Source organism: Rattus rattus, chromosome 6, assembly GCF_011064425.1.
Source record: "Rattus rattus isolate New Zealand chromosome 6, Rrattus_CSIRO_v1, whole genome shotgun sequence".
Taxonomy (NCBI): Eukaryota; Metazoa; Chordata; class Mammalia; order Rodentia; family Muridae; genus Rattus; species Rattus rattus.
Window position 1 is genome coordinate 98,790,755 of NC_046159.1, and position 24,045 is coordinate 98,814,799.

The 24,045-nt window shown below is 39.3% G+C and overlaps 5 gene segments (V, D, J or C); all 5 read right to left on the minus strand.

Annotated features, from left to right (window-relative positions):
* Positions 1-3,883: 3,883 nt before the first annotated feature.
* On the minus strand, positions 3,884-7,088 carry LOC116904406. The segment is given in 2 exon segments: positions 3,884-4,266; positions 7,010-7,088. Coding segments are annotated over 2 exon segments (462 nt in total).
* A 3,235-nt stretch (positions 7,089-10,323) lies between these two features.
* Positions 10,324-10,767, minus strand: LOC116903907. The segment is given in 2 exon segments: positions 10,324-10,625; positions 10,722-10,767. Coding segments are annotated over 2 exon segments (348 nt in total).
* Positions 10,768-16,204: 5,437 nt separating this feature from the next.
* Positions 16,205-16,743, minus strand: LOC116904407. The segment is given in 2 exon segments: positions 16,205-16,599; positions 16,698-16,743. Coding segments are annotated over 2 exon segments (441 nt in total).
* Positions 16,744-18,956: 2,213 nt separating this feature from the next.
* LOC116903906 lies at positions 18,957-19,426 on the minus strand. The segment is given in 2 exon segments: positions 18,957-19,237; positions 19,348-19,426. Coding segments are annotated over 2 exon segments (360 nt in total).
* Positions 19,427-22,529: 3,103 nt separating this feature from the next.
* Positions 22,530-23,066, minus strand: LOC116904408. The segment is given in 2 exon segments: positions 22,530-22,924; positions 23,021-23,066. Coding segments are annotated over 2 exon segments (441 nt in total).
* Positions 23,067-24,045: the final 979 nt, after the last annotated feature.

Here is a 24,045-nt window from a genome sequence, read left to right on the forward strand (position 1 = left end):
CCCCTACAAGGTAGAGTTGAGGCTGGAAGCTCTCAAAATCACGCATCTGTGGTGAGCCTGAACACAGCACAGAGTTGTTGCCAGGCACAGTTTTCCCACTAAAATCTCAACTATCTATGCCAGGGAAAGAGACCTAAAAGAAACTCATCTAGGAATCTCTAATTCCTATCAGAGTGCTGCAGGGAAACAGACTACTGTCAGATTAGTTTTAACACTAATGTCAGATGTCTTTGGAAGCAGTGGACCTGGGCAAACCAATCTTTAGTCCAAGTGAAATGTTATGATGCACTATGAATTTTGTCAATGGAGACATCTTCTAAGCACTTTGAAAAATAAACTAGTCTAAGGAAGAGAAAGCCTGGAAGGGTAAAACGTTGGAATTACTGTTTTAGACACCAAGCAAGTCTTAAAGTTTATATATTAAATATTTTAGTGAATTCAGGTTGCACTTTTTACTCCTTCCAGTTATACTCAGTTAACCTTTACTTTTTTTCTCATTTTCTCAGTGTTTCCTTATGAATATCATTTCCAAATTCATTGATTCTTCCTTCTGGGGCCTCCAATATACTATTACTTACATTCAGGGCATTTTCATTACAATCACTACAATTTCACTTTCAGGAGTTGAGTCAGGATTTGTTTATGTCTCCCTCATTTCTACAAACTGTTGTGTACTGCAGTTACACGGTCCAATGCCAGTCAATTAATCAGAAAGAGGTTGATTTCCAGTGTCTGATTTTTCTCCTAATGGTAAGTCCTATTTTCCTGCTTCTTTGAAAAGCTGTAAAAATTTTATTAGATGCTGAACAGTGTATTTTATGCTTTGGTGTTCTAGATTCCATACCTTTCTTGTTAATCCATTCATAGCTTTATTCTCCAATGTGCCTAAGTCATTGAGATATAGAAATCAGACCTATTCCTAGCAGATAGTTGTTGCTCTTTTTAGGCTTTGGCAAAGATGGATATATAACTTAGAGGACTGAAGGATGGCTTATCAATTAAAGGCTGGGCCCACATTAAAAAATGTAAGATATATAACTTAGAGATGAACACAACATAAAAGTCTTTCAACTTATGAAAAGGTAGAAAATATACTATTTTAATACAATGAAATATTAAAATAAGTAAAGTTCTTATACACAGTTCATATGCTAAGTGAAAATTAAGACACAAAAAGAAAATATTATAATTCTTAATATAGATTTGATAAAATAGGCAAGGTCGGGGTCCTCATGAAGATTGCAGTTTAATGGGCTGCAAATGAAAACGTTTTAGGAAGTAAAATGATGGTTGAACAACACAATGATAATATGTAAACCACCACAAAGGTATAAATATAAAACAGTGATGGAGTTTATAAAATGACAGTTCAATATGCTAATTTGGTTTTTATTTCTTTTGAATAAAAGGTGCAAAACCAAGTATAGAAAAAATTATTTCTATAGGATCATAAGAATCTTCCCATGATAGAACATACACAATACTCCAAAAGATACACGTGTGACCCTCAATGGGAGTCCCACCAACCAGAGAGGATTGAGTTGTACCACAGGAGGAGACACTGGATACCCATACTCTGTCCACAGAGATTTCTCAGTGTATCATCAGTCTCCTAAGGGCACACCCAGCTTTCCACCAAATATTTTGTTCCTCCTCAGTTTGTCCATATTAACCTGCACTCAGCCTGTGAAGAGAGAATACAAATTTCAGCATATGTGTGTTTAAAAATTTTTCTTTCTTTTTGATATTCCCAGACACACGACCACTTTGCATAGTCGTTTTGCCTGTTAATCTGCAAACTTATTTCATAGACACAAGGCATAGAGTAAACAAATATACCTCATGCACAAGCATCAAAATGAACTTTTTGGTATCATGTATTTCATTACAATCCTAAAAGGGGACAAAGAAAGATTAACTTCAAAATGACAAAAGAAGCTGAATCCTCCAGGGAGAAACTTAAAAGAAAAGAATGTATTTAAATCAGATGCATCAGTAACACAGAAATGGCGTTTGTCACGAAGTATCCTGGAAATGGATTTTTGTTGTCACTGTAATTTTCTTCTCTGGTATAACACAGTTCCTGACCACCCAGAGTTCCACATACATTCTGTATTGTAATTCTTTAGAAATTGTTCCTATCTGGTAATCTTGAATTCAGATCTCAACACTTCATCTGCTGATGCTTTATTTCTAAGTAACAATTAAAAATTAATGTTTTATGATAATTTTTATTTATACTTCTGTGACTTAACAATTTAGATGGAGCATTGCTGTATTTCCTGAGTTACTTTTAATGTTAATAAAAGTATTATTTTAGATAAGAATTATATTTAGGGGCATTGTGCCATATTACAATGCAAAATAGTGCATATTTATTTATTTATTTATTCCCTAAAATTCCATATATTAAAGGTTGATTTTCTACAGAGTGTTCAGATAGAGCTTCAAGAAAGATTAGATCATGAAAGACTTTGATATCACTAATGGCTAATCTATAAATAGGTTTATATTAGGAAGGGCATTGAATCATGGAGTCAACTTTAGAAAGAAGAGACCAGTTGGAAGATGTAGGCCACTGTACACCTCTCTCTCCCTCCCTCTCTCCCTCCTTTGCTCTCTCTTTCCTTCCTAACTCTCATGAGATAGGCAGCCCAGTTCTGCTATTTCCTTCCTGCTAGACTGTTCTGTCACATGATAGGCCCAGCAACATACAGTCCAAATAATAATAGATCAAAATTTTGAAACACTGAGGCAAAACAAACCTTTTTGTTTTATTTTCTTAGTCCTTTCATGATTCCAGTGTAAAATTCAGTGCAGAATAAGCATCTTCCTGCTACTGTCTGTCTACCCAATTACTACCCATCAAGTCAAGTTACTGATACATTTTAACAAGATGATATCATACTTAAATTTGAAAATTCAGTAACTTGTGAAAAGGGAATGGTAAGAATGCCAGCATTTTTTTTCTAAGACTTAAGAAATTAGTCCTTCATAGAATGAGTCCCTTAAAAGGCTTTCAAGTGATCAGGCAAAAAAAATATACTAACAAACAACACTAAACAGACACAGTAGGGTGTGTTCATATATTCACCACACCTCAAACACAAAAAATCAAAAGAATAACTAAAGAATAAGAGACCATGGATTTTAAAGTGGGGGAAGCAGGTAAATGGAGGGAGAAGTAGGGGAGGAAACAATGTAGCTAAACTAGCATCTTAAAAAGGATAAAGAAAAATAATTCTCTCTGAAGTATATTTTAAAGGGAAAAGGAGTTCCAGAAGTAAGAGGGAAAGGTATGTATTTACTATACAAGAATTGTCCTAGGAGGGGTTGGGGATTTAGCTCAGTGGTAGAGCACTTGCCTAGCAAGCGCAAAGCCCTGGGTTCGGACCCCAGCTCTAAAAAAAAAAAAAAAAAAGAAAAAAAAACAAAGAATTGTCCTAGGAAAGATATCTCCAAGTCAAAAACAGAACAACACGTATGACTAAGTACTGACTGCAGATAAACTTAGGTGGAAAGAACCAGGGAAGGGTAAAGGTTGGTGATACAAATGACTGGTGACATAGGACCTTATGGCTATTTGTTGTATTAAAAAAAAACATAAGCTAATGACCTATAGGTGTAATGTAGCCAGAAAAGACTCACATAATTGACTCAGTTGGTGGAAAGGGGTGGAAGTGATCATTGGAGACCACAGGTACAGATATGGTGGCTATGAGATCATTAAACGGGTCATCATGAACTCCAAATAAGAATGATTTTACTCTCTGAAAAAATCCAGAGAGGAGACTAGCACCTATGAAAAGGTGTCAGAGTGGCCTCCAGTCAGTATGAGACCTATGTTGTGAGGTTCCTAGTTTGTCAGACCTCAGTGACTCTTTTAGAGGCAGGGACTTCCTAGGGCCCACAGGCACTTTGTTCTCCCAATTTCCTTTCTGTGCAGAGGGGAGGAGGCCATGCACTGCTGTGCATCACTGCTGGCACAGAAGTACACAGATGTCTGAGAGGGGGAAGCAGACTCCAGCGTGAGGAAGAAATTTTCTTTGTTTGGTCTGGAGACCTTGTACCCGTTGGGGACATCTCCTTTCTCAGTACCGTTAGCACCATATGAGTAATGGATCAGCCTCAGACCATGCCCCATGTCCTGCCGATACCAGAACATGCTGTTGTGATTATTATTCTGATTACAACTCAATGTCATCTCTCCTCCTTTTACTGTCACCTTGTTTCTTGGGCTTTGTGTGACTGCAGCTTCCATGTGTTCTGTAATAGAGAAAGACAAAACCTGATGATGTCATCTTAGCAAAAAAGACCTGGGAATTCTGGGGAGAGAAGCATACCTGTGGCCTGACCAATACTCACTTGCACACAGGAAACTCAAAACCACTAAGAGGAACCTGGAGCCCATCTCAGGACCAAGGCAGGCTTTCTTATGTTCCAACCCCATTTGGGAAGCTAGAACTGGGGATTTCAGTGACTTAGTGATGCCACTGTCTATAACAAATTCTGGAGCTGCACAGTTATCACACTACATAACTCTTTACACTAACAAATCTACTATCGATTATAATCTCATAGCTGGACTATACAACAATATTTGTAGTGTATACACACAAAGCATCAGTTCAGAAATGAAATAATGTATGGCTTGTTTTGTGTTTACACTTGCATGTACTCTTTCTCTGATTTTAATCAACATATTAGGCTTATTCCTAATAGGATACAATTCCTTATATTGCATTGTTCTCATTTTTTGCTACTTCTGGGATCTCACGTCCACCCTCACAACATGCTCTATGCTTTCTATGAAGTTTCAACTAACTCTTCACATTGCCATTTACCTGAGGAAAACTTTCAGTGTTATCTGTGGCTACAAGGACTGCTTGACAAACAGAAAGCTAATGAGGCACGAAGGCTGAGGTCATTAAAATTTGAACAATTGTTTTAAGATCTCTCCAACCTATTCAAGAACACAAGCTGTACGTTGTAAGTTCAACCCTCAGTCTATCCTCAGTGATAGAAGTTTTCCCTTTGTTTCGGGTCACACTGTGGCTGTTAGACCTCAGACTTTCCCACTGTATTCTTTGTCAAGAGGAAACCCCTTCCTCAGGGTGAGTGAGCTGTCTTTCAGGTAACGTACAGATTGGGTGCCTGTAGGGTCTCACAGAGGTGTACCAAAATCATTCAGAAGTTCTCATGTCCCCTAAGTCTTAACTTTGCTAACATGAAACTCTTAACTTCTACTGAATGGCAGTAACAGTTCCTTCCTACTCAGTTACTATCTGAGTTACTCCTAAGCATAAAATATCTCAGTATGAAGCCTCCTTTCTGTGCCCACATCCTGGTGGGATTTTGATGGAAACTTTCTATAACCCTGCCCTGTGAGGAAGGACTCAAAAGCAGAAGCAAAGACAAAGTAGGATGTTCAGAACAGAGTTCATATTAAGAAGGTGAAACAGGATCTGTCCTTCCCAGAAAGAATATTCCCTTCCATGCCCAAAACTTGGCTAGTTCCCAGAGACCAAGAACCACCAAATAGGAGGCTATTACCCATGGTAGAGTAAGTCTCAGTGGAAAAAGGCACTTTCTATTTAAGACTTAGATGTTTTAGAGTAGTGAACATTAAATTTTAAAGCCCGTAGGATCATTTCAAAATAAGGAAATGATCTACCAATAATGTTAATATTCTGAAAAATACTCTTATTTCATTGGAGATAATGGAATTTGTGTAAATATCTCTTTTTTATTCCTTTTCAATTGACTGTTTAGTAGCAAATTTTTTTGACGAAAATGTAAAACTCATCTTGAATCTATGAAAAAACCAAACATTATCTTAATATTATACATGTAAAATCTATCACACCCCCACACACACATACACTGAGCCCAGCTGATCTTAGAATACAAGGAAATAGTGAGCTGCTTCATTGTTTATACAAACCGAACACCAAGAAACACCCAAAAACTTCAGCACTTTGAATTAGAAAGCACAAGATCTACCTTTCAATCCTAATGTTTATGTTCTTTTTTTTTCTGTTTTTATTTTTTTTTCTCCATCTTTATTAAATTTGGGTATATCTTATTTACATTTCAATTGTTATTACCTTTCCTAGTTTCAAGGCCAACATCCCCCTAATCCCTCCCTCTCCCCTTCAATATGGGTGTTCCTCCTCCCATCCTCCCCCCATTTAGTGTTTATGTTCTTAAACAAAAACATGTAGGAAAATTTCATAAGCTACTGATTCTCACTGAAGTGATGTAAGTAAATCCTAATGGAATGGAAAATGGATATGATAATATCTAAATTTGTCTTAAACCATCTTGCCTATGGCCATAACCCATAACAGAGCAGTTTTTTACAATTGTCTAGGGGGTGGAAAGTATTAGCAGAGATCTGAGAAAGGCTGGAGGGCATGGGCCTAGACCAATGTGTAGAAACAGTCTGTGTGAGCTCAGCTAGGCAGTCAGATGATTAGTAACAAGCTAGAAGCATTTCTGGGCCTTGGGTATGGTTTTGTGGCACCAGACAACCCCTCTTTGATATATCACAAGCTGGAAGAGAAAGATTAAGTTACAGAAAGGCAGTAGCTCTGTAAGGCTGTGGAGAGAGCTGGCACAGTAGTACATAGAAGAGTCCTCCAGCTCCAAGGCACTCATGTTCATCTCAGAGTGATAGTCATCGAACTGCTGGACTGAGAATCTGCTGGGCAGGTTTCCTTTCCCTCTCTCAGATTTTTCATAATGCTGGATGAGGAAATTTAGTTCCTGTCCCTGAGTCTGTTGGTACCAGGCCACACTGGTATGTTCAGAGATGGGAATACATTTCAGAATGGACCTTCCTCCCTTTTCTTTAATTATGTGTCTTGGAGACTGGACAACCCCAGAATGTGCTGAACCTGGGGAAGAAGGACACCAAGTAAGGGTCTAGAGAAAGAGTAGATCCATGCAAAAGCAGCAGCAGCAACAATGAAGATCAGGATCAGCCCTGCCAGCACTCAGGACTTACTTGTTCCCAGGAGAAAGACAGCAACCCAAGACAGCAGGCTGGTACTCCAAGCAGAGTTAGAGAGGGCAGTGTTTGACATCCTTCTTCTCAGGATACTGATCTCTTTGGGGAGAGAGCAGGAGTCAGCTCCTCCTATCTCTTGCCTCCTTTTATCTCATTGCCTGTGATGTCAGGTTCTGAGGTCAGTGATCTATTATGTGACTACTCCCATAGGCTCTTTGTACTAGTGCACCTAGTCTCAAGCCTTTCCTTTTAGTCTCTGCCTGCTCATTAGAAGGGAAGATGGCTGATGACAATAAATAGGGCTGGGTATGGGGAAGCCGTGCTTTTCTCTGAGCCGTGCTTCCTTCTCGTCTCCTAACTTCAGAGGCCTTTGGATTGCCAAAGCTACAGTTCAAATCTTTAATTCACGCTCCCTATGGTGACCCACAGTGTGTGTGTGCATAGATGATTGACCACATCTCCCAGCCAGGTGCTTCCTGAGCCAAAACTCTTTCTGGTTCCACAGCTAACACCTTTCTGTAGGCTACAGAGCAAAACTCATAACCATCTTGTTTACCACTGCCCACAGCTCACACAGTGGATCAGCAGTGCCCCCTAATGACGAGCTGTGCGATCACTGGATTGTACCTCTACTGACTGAAGAGAGGTGGGAACTCTCAAAATCAGGCACCTGGGATAGATCAGAAAACTTCACAGAGTTTGCCAGTACCTGTTTATCTACCTAAATATCAATTTTTGCCTATGGTAACAGAACAGTTTGAAAGGACCACCACTTTTCAAAAACAAACAGACAAAACCCAAAGAAAACCACAACAGAAAAAAATCTATCATTTCAGTGTTGCAGGTAAGTATACACTAATTAGTATATTTCAGCTGCCCTTGGAAGGGGTTGGACCTGGAAAATATAGTCCTAATTCTAAGGAAAGATCCAGAAAAGCCTGAGGGTGGATGTTGTCAATGGAGAAGACTGAACGGTTTTAAATAAACCAAGCTAAAGAAGGAAAGGCTGAGAAGGTAGAATTTTGGAAATTTTGTACTAAACAGTTAGTTAGACTTTGAAGAAATTTAAATATTAAAATTCTGTGTTGCAATATTCAATTGAATATTTGACCATATCCATTTCCTCAGCTCATATTTTGTTCTCATTTTTTGTTGCTTCCTTTTGAATGTTATTTTCAAATTTATTAACCTATCCTCCTGGAGCATCCAATCTGCTGTTATGTACAGTGAGAGTTCTCATCACCGACACTGCAGTTTCTACTCTGGAAGCTTGATTTGAATCTTCGCATGTCTCCTCATTTCTACAAATTGGTTGAGGTACATGCTGCAGTCACACGGTTTAACGTCATAGCTCATGTCTCAGAAACAGGTTGGTTTCTAGTGATTAATTTTTCTCCTAGTAATAAGTCATATTTCCTTCCATCTTTGCAAAGTTGTGATCTTTTCTTAGATGCAAAAATGACTTAGGTCACTAGAGGAATGCAGTTAAAAGATCTATCTATCCATCTATCTATCTATTTATCTATCTATCTATCCATCCATCTATCCATCCATTTATTCATCTCTTTCTATCCATCCATTTCTTTCTATCCATCCATTTCTATCTATCTATCTATCTATCTATCTATCTATCTATCTATCTATCTATCTATCCATCTATCTATCTATCTATCTATCTATCTATCTATCTATCTATCTATCCATCCATCCATCTAACCTACCTATCCATCCATCCCATCCATCTATCTATCTATCTATCTATCTATCTATCTATCTATCTATCTATCTATCTATTTATCCTTACTCCTCTTTCTCCTTAATGGTCATGAGATGGGCAGCTCAGCTCTGCCACAATTTTCTTCCTGGTCTGTTGTACCATGCCACAGGGCCAAGCAATGGGTTCATGTATGCATAGTCCAAAACCTTTGAAACACTGAGGTAAAAATTAAAATATACCGCCTTCATTTATGTTCTTAGATTTGTCATGACATCAGAAAGAAAGCCATCACACAAATCTCCAAAATCCATGCTGACTCTGTTTTGTTTCTCATTATGTAAAATGCAGTGTGATGTGTGATGAGCAGGAGTTTTCCAATTACCACCGACTGGCACAAGATACTCAAACGTGAGAGCAAAAGAATGATATATATATATATATATATATTAATATATATATTAAATATATATATTATTAGATATATATATATATATTAAAATCTGGCATGGCAATTGTGCCAGTTTCTTTTTTAGAATTAAGTATTACGGAAATACTGAAATAGGGTCTATTAGTCTTTCCCAAGATGAATCCTCTACATTGTTGTCCAATCACAAGTGGGCAGCCCTAAAAATATATAGCCCTACAGAGTTTGTAGATTGAATTTATTTATTTATTTATTCATTCATTCATTCACTAAATCACTCCATGCATACAAAAAGCAAAGAAATAATAATAATTAAAGAAAAAGAAGTCACAAATATGAAAGGAGAACAAAACATGTGAGAGGAAGAACTGAATGAGGAAATAATGTTAATAAATTGAAATCTTCAGAAGGTAAAAGAAAAGTAATAAAACCTGAAATGTAGTTTCACTGGGAGAAGGATTCTAGAAAAAAGAGGGAAAGGTATGTCTTCCATGCAGAAGAAATGTCCTAGGGAAAAAAATCTCCAGACTAGAAAATACCACAGCATATATGAAGAAGAACATGAATGTAGATAAATTTTCCTGATACAGAAAACATCAGGGGATGCTGGTTAAAGACTAATGACACCAACGAGTGAAGAAAAATGGCATGCAACATTATGGGTTCTTGTTCTATACAAAAGAGACTGCTGACCTATAGCGAAAACATGGTCTGGAAAGAGATCATCTAAGTGACTCAGTTGGATAGTAAGATGGCTGAAGAGTTGAATGAAGGCCAGTGGGACTGAAATGATGGCTGTGAGGTTATAAATGCATCATTAGGAACTTCAATGAAAGATTCATTTTCAGCCAGACATGATTGCACAAGCTTCTAAATATTAGGCCAGCTTGGTCTACAATACTAGTTCCAGGCCAGCCAGGACTGTTATAAGAAAGAACACTGTCTTCTTAAAAATTCATTTTTGTCTTTGAAAGCAGAAACAAGAAGTTGAGCTAAGACAACCATCGACGAAAAGGTGTTAGAATGACCTGAGGGTAGCTAGAAAGCCATGCTGGAAGAGTCCTAGTTTGTCAGAGCTCAGCAACTCTTATAGAGGCAGGGACTTCCTGAGGCACACATGCAAGTTGTTTTCCTAATTTCCTTTCTGTGCAGAGGGGAGGAGGCCATGCACTACTGTGCATCACTGCTGGCACAGAAGTACACAGATGTCTGAGAGGGGGAAGCCGACTCCAGCGTGAGGAAGAAATTTTCTTGGTTTGGTCTGGAGACCTTGTACCCATCAGGGATATCTCCATTTTCAATGCTGCCAGAACCATATGAGTAATGGATCAGCCTCAGACCATGCCCCATGTCCTGCCGATACCAGTACATGTAGTTATGCTTATCAGTCTGGTGACAGTTGAATGTCACATTTTTTCCTCTAACTGTCACCTTGTTTCTTGGGCTTTGGGTGACTGCAGCCTCCATGGGTTCTGTAATAGAGAAAGTCAAAGCCTGATGATGGCATCTTAGCAAAGAGACTTAGGCATTCAGGGGAAAGGAGCACACTTGGCCTGACCATCACTCACTTGCATAGAGAAGGCTCAAGACCACAAAGAAGGTCGTGGAGCCCATCTCAGGATCAATGCAGTCACGTCTATGTGCCAGCCCTGTTTGGGACACTAGAGCTGTGGCTTTCAGTGACTTAGTGATATCATTGTCTCTAACAAATGTTCAAGCTGCACAGTTAACACGCCACTCCCCTTCTCTACAGAAACAATTCTACTATTAATTATAATCACATAGGTAAACCATACAATAATATTTGTAGTGTAAACACACAAATTATCAGCTCAGAACATGAACAATTTATGGTTTGTATTGTATTTATACTTTCATATTCTCTTTCTATGATTTCAGTCAACATATTGGGCTTATTTTATTCCTAATAGGATACAATTCCTTAGATTATGTGGCTTAATTTTTGATATTGTAATCTCGATTGCATCCTCACAAAATGCTGCATTCTATGAGGCTTGTTCTGATTCTTCATTTTGCCTAAATCCTTGAATAAAACTTTCGGGCCAGCCTATGGCTACAAGAACCATGTGACATCCCGAAAGCTTATAAAGCATCCATGTAGAGTTCATTGCAATGTGCACACTTGCTTTAAGATCTCTCACACCACTTCAGGGACACAAGCTCCATAGTCTAGGCTCAACCTACATTTTGTCCTCATTCATAGAAATTCTCCCTTTGTTTCAGGTAGGCTATGGACAGTGGGCCCAAGTCTTTTTTCCTTTGTTTTCTCTCAAGAGAAATCCCCAGTCAGTCATGTGAGTAAGTGGTTTGCCTAGTAATGCAAATTGTGTGTTTAGTGTCCTAAGGAATTTTATCATAATCCAAGAGCTCTTGTATCACTTTTGTCATTACTTTGCCAAACTACAACACTTACCACTACTCAAAGGCAGTACAGGGTCCTTCCTAGATAAAGCATTTCTCAGTTACTCCCTAAATAGATAATATCTCAGTAATAACTTTCTTTTCTTGTCCATGTATCCTGTTGGGGTTTTGATGGAAACTTTTTATAACCCTGCCCTGGTGAGGAAGGACTCACACCCAGAAACAGAGATAAAATGGATCAGCAGACCTCCCATATGAAGAAGGTGGCAACAGGGTCTGACCATTCCAAAAAGGACATTGTTCTCCATGCCCAAAACATGGCTGATCTTCAGAAACCAGGAGCCATCATCAAATGAGGCCATTGCCATGGTTGAGACAGGTCAAGAAAATGGCGATTTCTATTTTAGACTTGGTTGGAAAGTGGGACATAAAATTTCATAGGTCTCAGAAACATTTCAAAAATAAGGGCTGATCTACCACTAATGAGAGTTTTCTCATTACCCTGATTTCATTGGACATAGAACCGTCTGCATAAAACTGTCCTTTGCATTCCTTTTTAATTTATAGTTTAATTGTCGAATAGCAAATTTCCTTTTGTTGAAAATGTAATCCTCATCTTGATTTTCAAGATAAATATTATCTGGCTTAATATAATATATTGATAAGCTGTCAAGATCCCACCACTCACAAACTAAACTGAGTAGGTACTGTAATACAAGAGACCAAGCTGCTCCATTTTTATTTTTTTACCCAAATTGAGGAGCACAAAGGATATTCAGAACGATGACTTTGAAGGCAAAGAGGTGTATGTTTCAATTCAGAATTCTACTGAAATTCAAAGAAATCTTCATCTCCCAAATGGGCATGTTAATGTCTACCCTTGTCATAAAAAATGTGACTTAGGGTAACACCCAGCACAGAATATGGTTTCTACAACTGTCAAGGAGCTGAAGCATCTTGTCAGAGAGGAATGGACATCTGGTGGGGTTGAGGCCAATCTCAGTGTTTAGAACTACCTATTTTGGCTCCAGTAGACCATATGGAAATTAGAATAGAAGTAAAATCATTTCTGGGCCATGTTCAGGCCTTCATGGCATTGCCCAACCCCTCTCTAGTATGTCACCAGCTGTGAAGGGAAGATTACATTACAGAAAGCCAGTAGCTCTGTAAGGCTGTGGAGAGAGCTAGCACAGAAATACACAGCAGAATCCTCCAGCTCCAAGGCACTCATGTTCATCTCAGAGTCTGGACTGAGAATCTGCTGGGCAGCTTTCTTTCCCTCCCTCCATTTGTTCATATTTCTGGATGAGGAACGTTAGTTCCTGTCCCTGAGTCTGCTGGTTCCAGGCCACACTTCTATGTCCAGAGATGGGAATGCATTTCAGAATGGACCTTCCTCCCTTTTCTTTGATTATGTGTCTTAGAGGCTAGACAACCCCAGAATGTGCTGAACCTGGGGAAGAAGGACACCGAGTAAGGGTCTAGAGAAAGAGTAGATCCATGCAGAAGCAGCAGCAGCAACAATGGAGCTCAGGATCAGCCCTGCCAGCACTCAGGACTTACTTGTTCCCAGGAGAAAGACGGCAACCCAAGACAGCAGGCTGGTACTCCAGGCAGAGTTAGAGAGGGCAGTGTTTGACATCCTTCTCAGGATACTGATCTCTTTGGGGAGAGAGCAGGAGTCAGCTCCTCCTATCTCTTGCCTCCTTTTATCTCATTGCCTGTGATGTCAGGTTCTGCGGTCAGTGATCTGTTATGTGACTACTCCCATAGGCTCTCTGTACTAGTGCACCTAGTCTCAAGCCTTTCCTTTTTAGTCTCGGCCTGCTCATTAGAAGGGAAGATGGCTGATGAGAATAAATAGGGCAGCATATGGGGAAGCCGTGCTTTTCTCTGAGCCAGTTGCTTCCTTCTCTTCTAGCTTCAGAGGCCTTTGGATTGCCAAAGCTACAGTTCAAATCTTTAATTCACGCTCCCTATGGTGACCCACAGTGTGTGTGTGTGCATAGATGATTGACCACATCTCCCAGCCAGGTGCTTCCTGAGCCAAAACTCTTTCTGGTTCCACAGCTAACACCTTTCTGTAGGCTACAGAGCAAAACTCATAACCATCTTGTTTACCACTGCCCACAGCTCACACAGTGGATCAGCAGTGCCCCCTAATGACCAGCTGTGTGGTCACTGGATTGTACCTCTACTGACTGAAGAGAGGTGGGAACTCTCAAAATCAGGCACCTGGGATAGGTCAGAAAACTTCACAGAGTTTGCCAGTACCTGTTTATCTACCTAAATATCAATTTTTGCCTATGGTAAACAGAACAGTTTGAAAGGACCACCACTTTTCAAAAACAAACAGACAAAACCCAAAGAAAACCACAACAGAAAAAAATCTGTTGTTTCAGTGTTGCAGGTAAATATACACTAATTAGTATATTTCAGCTGCCCTTGGAAGGGGTTGGACCTGGAAAATATAGTCCTAATTCTAAGGAAAGATCCAGAAAAGCCTGAGGGTGGATGTTGTCAATGGAGAAGACTGAACAGTTTTAAAAATAAACCAAGCTAAAAAAAAGGATAGGTTGAGAAGGTAGAATTTTGGAAATTTTGTTCTAAACAGTTAGTTAGCCTTTGAAGAAATTTAAATATTAAAATTCTGTGTTGCAATATTCAATTGAATATTTGACCATATCCATTTCCTCAGCTCATATTTTGTTCTCATTTTTTGTTGCTTCCTTTTGAATGTTATTTTCAAATTTATTAACCTATCCTCCTGGAGCATCCAATCTGCTGTTATGTACAGTGAGAGTTCTCATCACCGACACTGCAGTTTCTACTCTGGAAGCTTGATTTGAATCTTCGCATGTCTCCTCATTTCTACAAATTGGTTGAGGTACATGCTGCAGTCACACTGTTTAACGTCATAGCTCACGTCTCAGAAACAGGTTGGTTTCTAGTGATTAATTTTTCTCCTAGTAATAAGTCATATTTCCTTCCATCTTTGCAAAGGTGCGATCTTTTCTTAGATGCAAAAATGACTTAGGTCACTAGAGGAATGCAGTTAAAAGATCTATCTATCCATCTATCTATCTATTTATCTATCTATCTATCTACCTATCCATCCATCCATCCATCCATCCATCCACCCACCCACCCACCCACCCACCCACCTATCCATCTATCCATCCATCCATCCATCCATCCATCCATCCATCCATCCATCCATCCATCCATCTATCTATCTATCTATCTATCTATCTATCTATCTATCTATCTATCTATCCTTACTCCTCTTTCTCCTTAATGGTCATGAGATGGGCACCTCAGCTCTGCCACATTTTTCTTCCTGGTCTGTTGTACCACGCCACAGGGCCAAGCAATGGGTCCATGTATGCATAGTCCAAAACTTTTGAAACACTGAGGTAAAAATTAAAATATACCTCCTTCATTTATGTTCTTAGATTTGTCATGAAATCAGAAGGATAGCCATCACACAAATCTCCAAAATCCATGCTGACTCTGTTTTGTTTCTCATTCTGTAAAATGCAGTGTGATGAGCAGGAGTTTTCCAATTACCACCGACTGGCACAAGATACTCAAACGTGAGAGCAAAAGAATGATATAGATATATATTAAATATATATATATATTATTAGATATATATATATTAAAATCTGGCATGGCAATTGTGCCAGTTTCTTTTTTGCAATTAAGTATTACTAAAATACTGAAATAGGGTCTATTAGTCTTTCCCAAGATGAATCCTCTACATTGTTGTCCAATCACAAGTGGGCAGCCCTAAAAATATATAGCCCTACAGAGTTTGTAGATTGAATTTATTTATTTATTTATTCATTCATTCATTCACTAAATCACTCCATGCATACAAAAAGCAAAGAAATAATAATAATTAAAGAAAAAGAAGTCACAAATATGAAAGGAGAACAAAACATGTGAGAGGAAGAACTGAATGAGGAAACAATGTTAATAAATTGAAATCTTCAGAAGGTAAAAGAAAAGTAATAAAACCTGAAATGTAGTTTCACTGGGAGAAGGAATCTAGAAACAAGAGGGAAAGGTATGTCTTCCATGCAGAAGAAATGTCCTAGGGAAAAAAATCTCCAGACTAGAAAATACCACAGCATATATGAAGAAGAACATGAATGTAGATAAATTTTGCTGATAAAGAAAACATCAGGGGATGCTGGTTAAAGGCTAATGACACCAACGAGTGAAGAAAAATGACACGCAACATTATGGGTTCTTGTTCTATACAAAAGAGACTGCTGACCTATAGCGAAAACATGGTCTGGAAAGAGATCATCTAAGTGACTCAGTTGGATAGTAAGATGGCTGAAGAGTTGAATGAAGGCCAGTGGGACTGAAATGATGGCTGTGAGGTTATAAATGCATCATTAGGAACTTCAATGAAAGATTCATTTTCAGCCAGACATGATTGCACAAGCTTCTAAATACTAGGCCAGCTTGGTCTACAATACTAGTTCCAGGCCAGCCAGGACTGTTATAAAAAAGAACACTGTCTTCTTAAAAATTCATTTTTGTCTTTGAAAGCAGAAACAAGAAGTTGAGCTAAGACAACCATCCACAAAAAGGTGTTAGAATGACCTGAGGGTAGCTAGAAAGTCATGCTGGAAGAGTCCTAGTTTGTCAGAGCTCAGCAACTCTTATAGAGGCAGGGACTTCCTGAGGCACACATGCAAGTGGTTTTCCTAATTTCCTTTCTGTGCAGAGGGGAGGAGGCCATGCACTGCTGTGCATCACTGCTGGCACAGAAGTACACAGATGTCTGAGAGGGGGAAGCAGACTCCAGCGTGAGGAAGAAATTTTCTTTGTTTGGTCTGGAGACCTTGTACCCATTGGGGACATCTCCTTTCTCAGTACTGTTAGCACCATATGAGTAATGGATCAGCCTCAGACCATGCCCCATGTCCTGCCGATACCAGTACATGTTGTTGTGATTATTATTCTGTTGACAACTCAGTGTCACCTTTCCTCCTTTTACTGTCACCTTGTTTCTTGGGCTTTGTGTGACTGCAGCTTCCACGTGTTCTGTAATAGAGAAAGACAAAACCTGATGATGTCATCTTAGCAAAAAGACCTTGGAATTCTGGGGAGAGAAGCATACCTGTGGCCTGACCAATACTCACTTGCACACAGGAAACTCAAAACCACTAAAAGGAACCTGGAGCCCATCTCAGGACCAAGGCAGGCTTTCTTATGTTCCAGCCCCATTTGGGAAGCTAGAACTGGGGATTTCAGTGACTTAGTGATGCCACTGTCTATAACAAATTCTGGAGCTGCACAGTTATCACACTACATAACTCTTTACACTAACAAATCTACTATCGATTATAATCTCATAGCTGGACTATACAACAATATTTGTAGTGTATACACACAAAGCATCAGTTCAGAAATGAAATAATGTATGGCTTGTTTTGTGTTTACACTTGCACGTACTCTTTCTCTGATTTTAGTCAACATGTTAGGCTTATTCCTAATAGGATACAATTCCTTATATTGCATTGTTCTCATTTTTTGCTACTTCTGGGATCTCACGTCCACCCTCACAACATGCTCTATGCTTTCTATGAAGTTTCAACTAACTCTTCACATTGCCATTTACCTGAGGAAAACTTTCAGTGTTATCTGTGGCTACAAGGACTGCTTGACAAACAGATAGCTAATGAGGCACGAAGGCTGAGGTCATTAAAATTTGAACAATTGTTTTAAGATCTCTCCAACCTATTCAAGAACACAAGCTGTACGTTGTAAGTTCAACCCTCAGTCTATCCTCAGTGATAGAAGTTTTCCCTTTGTTTCGGGTCACACTGTGGCTGTTAGACCTCAGACTTTCCCACTGTATTCTTTGTCAAGAGGAAACCCCTTCCTCAGGGTGAGTGAGCTGTCTTTCAGGTAACGTACAGATTGGGTGCCTGTAGGGTCTCACAGAGGTGTACCAAAATCATTCAGAAGTTCTCATGTCCCCTAAGTCTTAACTTTGCTAACATGAAACTCTTAACCTCTACTGAACGGCAGTAACCGTTCCTTCCTACTCAGTTACTATCTGAGTTACTCCCTAAGCATAAAATATCTCAGTATGAAGCCTCCTTTCTGTGCCCACACATCCTGGTGGGATTTTGATGGAAACTTTCTATAACCCTGCCCTGGTGAGGAAGGACTCAAAAGCAGAAGCAAAGACAAAGTAGGATGTTCAGAACAGAGTTCATATTAAGAAGGTGGAAACAGGATCTGTCCTTCCCAGAAAGAATATTCCCTTCCATGCCCAAAACTTGGCTAGTTCCCAGAGACCAAGAACCACCAAATAGGAGGCTATTACCCATGGTAGAGTAAGTCTACGGAAAAGGCACTTTCTATTTAAGACTTAGATGTTTAGAGTAGTGAACATTAAATTTTAAAGCCCGTAGGATCATTTCAAAATAAGGAAATGATCTACCAATAATGTTAATATTCTGAAAAATACTCTTATTTCATTGGAGATAATGGAATTTGTGTAAATATCTCTTTTTTATTCCTTTTCAATTGACTGTTTAGTAGCAAATTTTTTTGACGAAAATGTAAAATCTCATCTTGAATCTATGAAAAAACCAAACATTATCTTAATATTATACATGTAAAATCTATCACACCCCCCACACACACATACACTGAGCCCAGCTGATCTTAGAATACAAGAAAATAGTGACCCTCTTCATTGTTTATACAAACCGAACACCAAGAAACACCCAAAAACTTCAGCACTTTGACTTAGAAAGCACAGAGATCTGCCTTTCAATCCTAGTGTTTATGTTCTTTTTTTTTTCTGTTTTTATTCTTTTTTTCTCCATCTTTATTAAATTTGGGTATATCTTATTTACATTTCAATTGTTATTACCTTTCCTGGTTTCAAGGCCAACATCCCCCTAACCCCTCCCTCTCCCCTTCAATATGGGTGTTCCCCCTCCCATCCTCCCCCCATTTAGTGTTTATGTTCTTAAACAAAACCATGTAGGAAAATTTCATAAGCTACTGATTCTCACTGAAGTGATGTAAGCAAATCCTAATGGAATGGAAAACGGATATGATAATATCTAAATTTGTCTTAAACCATCTTGCCTATGGCCATAACCCATAACAGAGCAGTTTTTTACAATTGTCTAGGGGGTGGAAGGTATTAGCAGAGATCTGAGAAAGGCTGGAGGGCATGGGTCTAGACCAATGTGTAGAAACAGTCTGTGTGAGCTCAGCTAGGCAGTCAGATGATTAGTAACAAGCTAGAAGCATTTCTGGGCCTTGGGTATGGTTTTGTGGCACCAGCCAACCCCTCTTTGATATATCACAAGCTGGAAGAGAAAGATTAAGTTACAGAAAGCCAGTAGCTCTGTAAGGCTGTGGAGAGAGCTGGCTCAGAAGTACACAGCAGAGTCCTCCAGCTCCAAGGCACTCATGTTCATCTCAGAGTGATAGTCATCGAACTGCTGGACTGAGAATCTGCTGGGCAGGTTTCCTTTCTCTCTCTCAGATTTTTCATAATGCTGGATGAGGAACTTTAGTTCCTGCCCATGAGTCTGTTGGTACCAGGCCACATTGGTATGTTCAGAGATGGGAATACATTTCAGAATGGACCTTCCTCCCTTTTCTTTAATTATGTGTCTTGGAGACTGGACAACCCCAGAATGTGCTGAACCTGGGGAAGAAGGACACCGAGTAAGGGTCTAGAGAAAGAGTAGATCCATGCAGAAGCAGCAGCAGCAACAATGGAGATCAGGATCAGCCCTGCCAGCACTCAGGACTTACTTGTTCCCAGGAGAAAGACGGCAACCCAAGACAGCAGGCTGGTACTCCAGGCAGAGTTAGAGAGGGCAGTGTTTGACATCCTTCTTCTCAGGATACTGATCTCTTTGGGGAGAGAGCAGGAGTCAGCTCCTCCTATCTCTTGCCTCCTTTTATCTCATTGCCTGTGATGTCAGGTTCTGAGGTCAGTGATCTGTTATGTGACTACTCCCATAGGCTCTCTGTACTAGTGCACCTAGTCTCAAGCCTTTCCTTTTTAGTCTCGGCCTGCTCATTAGAAGGGAAGATGGCTGATGAGAATAAATAGGGCTGGGTATGGGGAAGCCGTGCTTTTCTCTGAGCCGTGCTTCCTTCTCTTCTCCTAACTTCAGAGGCCTTTGGATTGCCAAAGCTACAGTTCAAATCTTTAATTCACGCTCCCTATGGTGACCCACAGTGTGTGTGTGTGCATAGATGATTGACCACATCTCCCAGCCAGGTGCTTCCTGAGCCAAAACTCTTTCTGGTTCCACAGCTAACACCTTTCTGTAGGCTACAGAGCAAAACTCATAACCATCTTGTTTACCACTGCCCACAGCTCACACAGTGGATCAGCAGTGCCCCCTAATGACCAGCTGTGTGGTCACTGGATTGTACCTCTACTGACTGAAGAGAGGTGGGAACTCTCAAAATCAGGCACCTGGGATAGGTCAGAAAACTTCACAGAGTTTGCCAGTACCTGTTTATCTACCTAAATATCAATTTTTGCCTATGGTAAACAGAACAGTTTGAAAGGACCACCACTTTTCAAAAACAAACAGACAAAACCCAAAGAAAACCACAACAGAAAAAAATCTATCATTTCAGTGTTGCAGGTAAATATACACTAATTAGTATATTTCAGCTGCCCTTGGAAGGGGTTGGACCTGGAAAATATAGTCCTAATTCTAAGGAAAGATCCAGAAAAGCCTGAGGGTGGATGTTGTCAATGGAGAAGACTGAACGGTTTTAAATAAACCAAGCTAAAGAAGGAAAGGCTGAGAAGGTAGAATTTTGGAAATTTTGTTCTAAACAGTTAGTTAGACTTTGAAGAAATTTAAACATTAAAATTCTGTGTTGCAATATTCAATTGAATATTTGACCATTTCCATTTCTTCAGCTCACATCTTGTTTTTTGTGTGCTTCCTTTTGAATGTTATTTTCAAATTTATTAACCTATCCTCCTGGAGCATCCAATCTGCTGTTATGTACAGTGAGAGTTCTCATCACCGACACTGCAGTTTCTACTCTGGAAGCTTGATTTGAATCTTCACATGTCTCCTCATTTCTACAAATTGGTTGAGGTACATGCTGCAGTCACACTGTTTAACGTCATAGCTCACTTCTCAGAAACAGGTTGGTTTCTAGTGATTAATTTTTCTCCTAGTAATAAGTCATATTTCCTTCCATCTTTGCAAAGGTGTGATTTCTTAGATGCAAAAATGTCTTAGGTCACTAGAGGAATGCAGTTAAAAGATCTATCTATCTATCTATCTATCTATCTATCTATCTGCCTACCTACCTATCCATCCATCCATCCATCTATCTATCTTATCCATCCATCTATCTATCTATCTATCTATCTATCTACCTATCTATCATCTATCCATCTACCTATCTATCTATCCATCCATCCATCTACCTACCTATCTATCTATCATCTATCTATCTATCCATCCATCCATCCATCCAACTACCTACCTACCTATCTATCATCTATCTATCTATCTATCTATCTATCTATCTATCTATCTATCTATCTATCCTTACTCCTCGTTCTCCTTAATGGTCATGAGATGGGCAGCTCAGCTCTGCCACAATTTTCTTCCTGGTCTGTTGTACCACGCCACAGGGCCAAGCAATGGGTTCATGTATGCATAGTCCAAAACCTTGGAAACTGAGGTAAAAATTAAAATATACCGCCTTCATTTATGTTCTTAGATTTGTCATGAAATCAGAAAGATAGCCATCACACAAATCTCCAAAATCCATGCTGACTCTGTTTTGTTTCTCATTATGTAAAATGCAGTGTGATGAGCAGGAGTTTTCCAATTACCACTGACTGGCACAAGATATTCAAACGTGAGAGCAAAAGAATGATATATATATGTATACATATACATATATACACACACACATATATATTTTAAAATCTGGCATGGCAATTCTGCCAGTTTGTTTTTTGCAATGAAGTATTACTGAAATAGGGTCTATTAGTCTTTGCCAATATGAATTCTCTACATTGTTGTCCAATCACAAGTGGGCAGCCCTAAAAATATATAGCCCTACAAAGATTGTAGATTGAAATTTATTTATTTATTTATTTATTATTTATTTATTTATTCATTCATTCATTCATTCAATAACACCATGCATACAAAAAGCAAAGAAATAATAATAATTAAAGAAAAAGAAGTCACAAATATGAAAGGAGAACAAAACATGTGAGAGGAAGAACTGAATGAGGAAATAATGTTAATAAGTTGAAATCTTCAGAAGGTAAAAGAAAAGTAATAAAACCTGAAATGTAGTTTCACTGGGAGAAGGAATCTAGAAAAAAGAGGGAAAGGTATGTCTTCCATGCAGAAGAAATGTCCTAGGGAAAAAAAATCTCCAGACTAGAAAATACCACAGCATATATGAAGAAGAACATGAATGTAGATAAATTTTGCTGATAAAGAAAACATCAGGGGATGCTGATTAAAGGCTAATGACACCAACGAGTGAAGAAAAATGACACGCAACATTATGAGTTCTTGTTCTATACAGAAGATACTGCTGACCTATAGCAAAAACATGGTCTGGGAAGAGACCATCTAAGTGACTCAGTTGGATAGTAAGATGGCTGAAGAGTTGAATGAAGGCCAGTGGGACTGAAATGATGGCTGTGAGGTTATAAATGCATCATTAGGAACTTCAATGAAAGATTCATTTTCAGCCAGACATGATTGCACAAGCTTCTAAATACTAGGCCAGCTTGGTCTACAATACTAGTTCCAGGCCAGCCAGGACTGTTATAAGAAAGAACACTGTCTTCTTAAAAATTCATTTTTGTCTTTGAAAGCAAAAACAAGAAGTTGAGCTAAGACAACCATCGACGAAAAGGTGTTAGAATGACCTGAGGGTAGCTAGAAAGCCATGCTGGAAGAGTCCTAGTTTGTCAGAGCTCAGCAACTCTTATAGAGGCAGGGACTTCCTGAGGCACACACGCAAGTGGTTTTCCTAATTTCCTTTCTGTGCAGAGGGGAGGAGGCCATGCACTGCTGTGCATCACTGCTGGCACAGAAGTACACAGATGTCTGAGAGGGGGAAGCAGACTCCAGCGTGAGGAAGAAATTTTCTTGGTTTGGTCTGGAGACCTTGTACCCCTCAGGGATATCTCCATTTTCAATTCTGCCAGAACCATATGAGTAATGGATCAGCCTCAGACCATGCCCCATGTCCTGCCGATACCAGTACATGTAGTTGTGGTCATCAGTCTGGTGACAGTTGAACGTCACATTTTTTCCTGTAACTGTCACCTTGTTTCTTGGGCTTTGGGTGACTGCAGCCTCCATGGGTTCTGTAATAGAGAAAGTCAAAGCCTGATGATGGCATCTTAGCAAAGAGACTTAGGCATTCAGGGGAAAGGAGCACACTTGGCCTGACCATCACTCACTTGCATAGAGAAGGCTCAAGACCACAAAGAAGGTCGTGGAGCCCATCTCAGGATCAATGCAGTCACGTCTATGTGCCAGCCCTGTTTGGGACACTAGAGCTGTGGCTTTCAGTGACTTAGTGATATCATTGTCTCCAACAAATGTTCAAGCTGCACAGTTAACATGCCACTCCCCTTCTCTATAGAAACAATTCTACTATTAATTATAATCACATAGTTAAACCATACAATAATATTTGTAGTGTAAACACACAAATTGTCAGCTCAGAACATGAAGAATTTATGGTTTGTATTGTATTTATACTTTCATATTCTCTTTCTATGATTTCAGTCAACATATTGGGCTTATTTTATTCCTAATAGGATACAATTCCTTAGTTTATGTGGCTCAATTTTTGATATGTAATCTCGATTGCATCCTCACAAAATGCTGCATTCTATGAGGCTTGTTCTGATTCTTCATTTTGCCTAAATTCTTGAATAAAACTTTTGGGCCAGCCTATGGCTACAAGAACCATGTGACATCCCGAAAGCTTATAAAGCATCCAGGTAGAGTTCATTGCAATGTGCACACTTGCTTTAAGATCTCTCACACCACTTCAGGGACACAAGCTCCATAGTCTAGGTTCACCCTACATTTTGTCCTCATTCATAGAAATTCTCCCTTTGTTTCAGGTAGGCTATGGATAGTGGGCCCAAGTCTTGTTTCCTGTGTTTTCTCTCAAGAGAAAATCCCAGTCAGTCATGTGGGTAAGTGGTTTGCCTAGTAATGCAAATTGTGTGTTTAGTGTCCCAAGGAATTTTATCACAGTGCAAGAGTTCTTGTATCACTTTTGTCATTACTTTGCCAAACTACAACACTTACCACTACTTAAGGCAGTACAGGGTCCTTGCTAGATAAAGCATTTCTCAGTTACTCCCTAAATAGATAATATCTCAGTAATAACTTTCTTTTCTTGTCCATGCATCCTGTTGGGGTTTTGATGGAAACTTTTTATAACCCTGCCCTGGTGAGGAAGGACTCA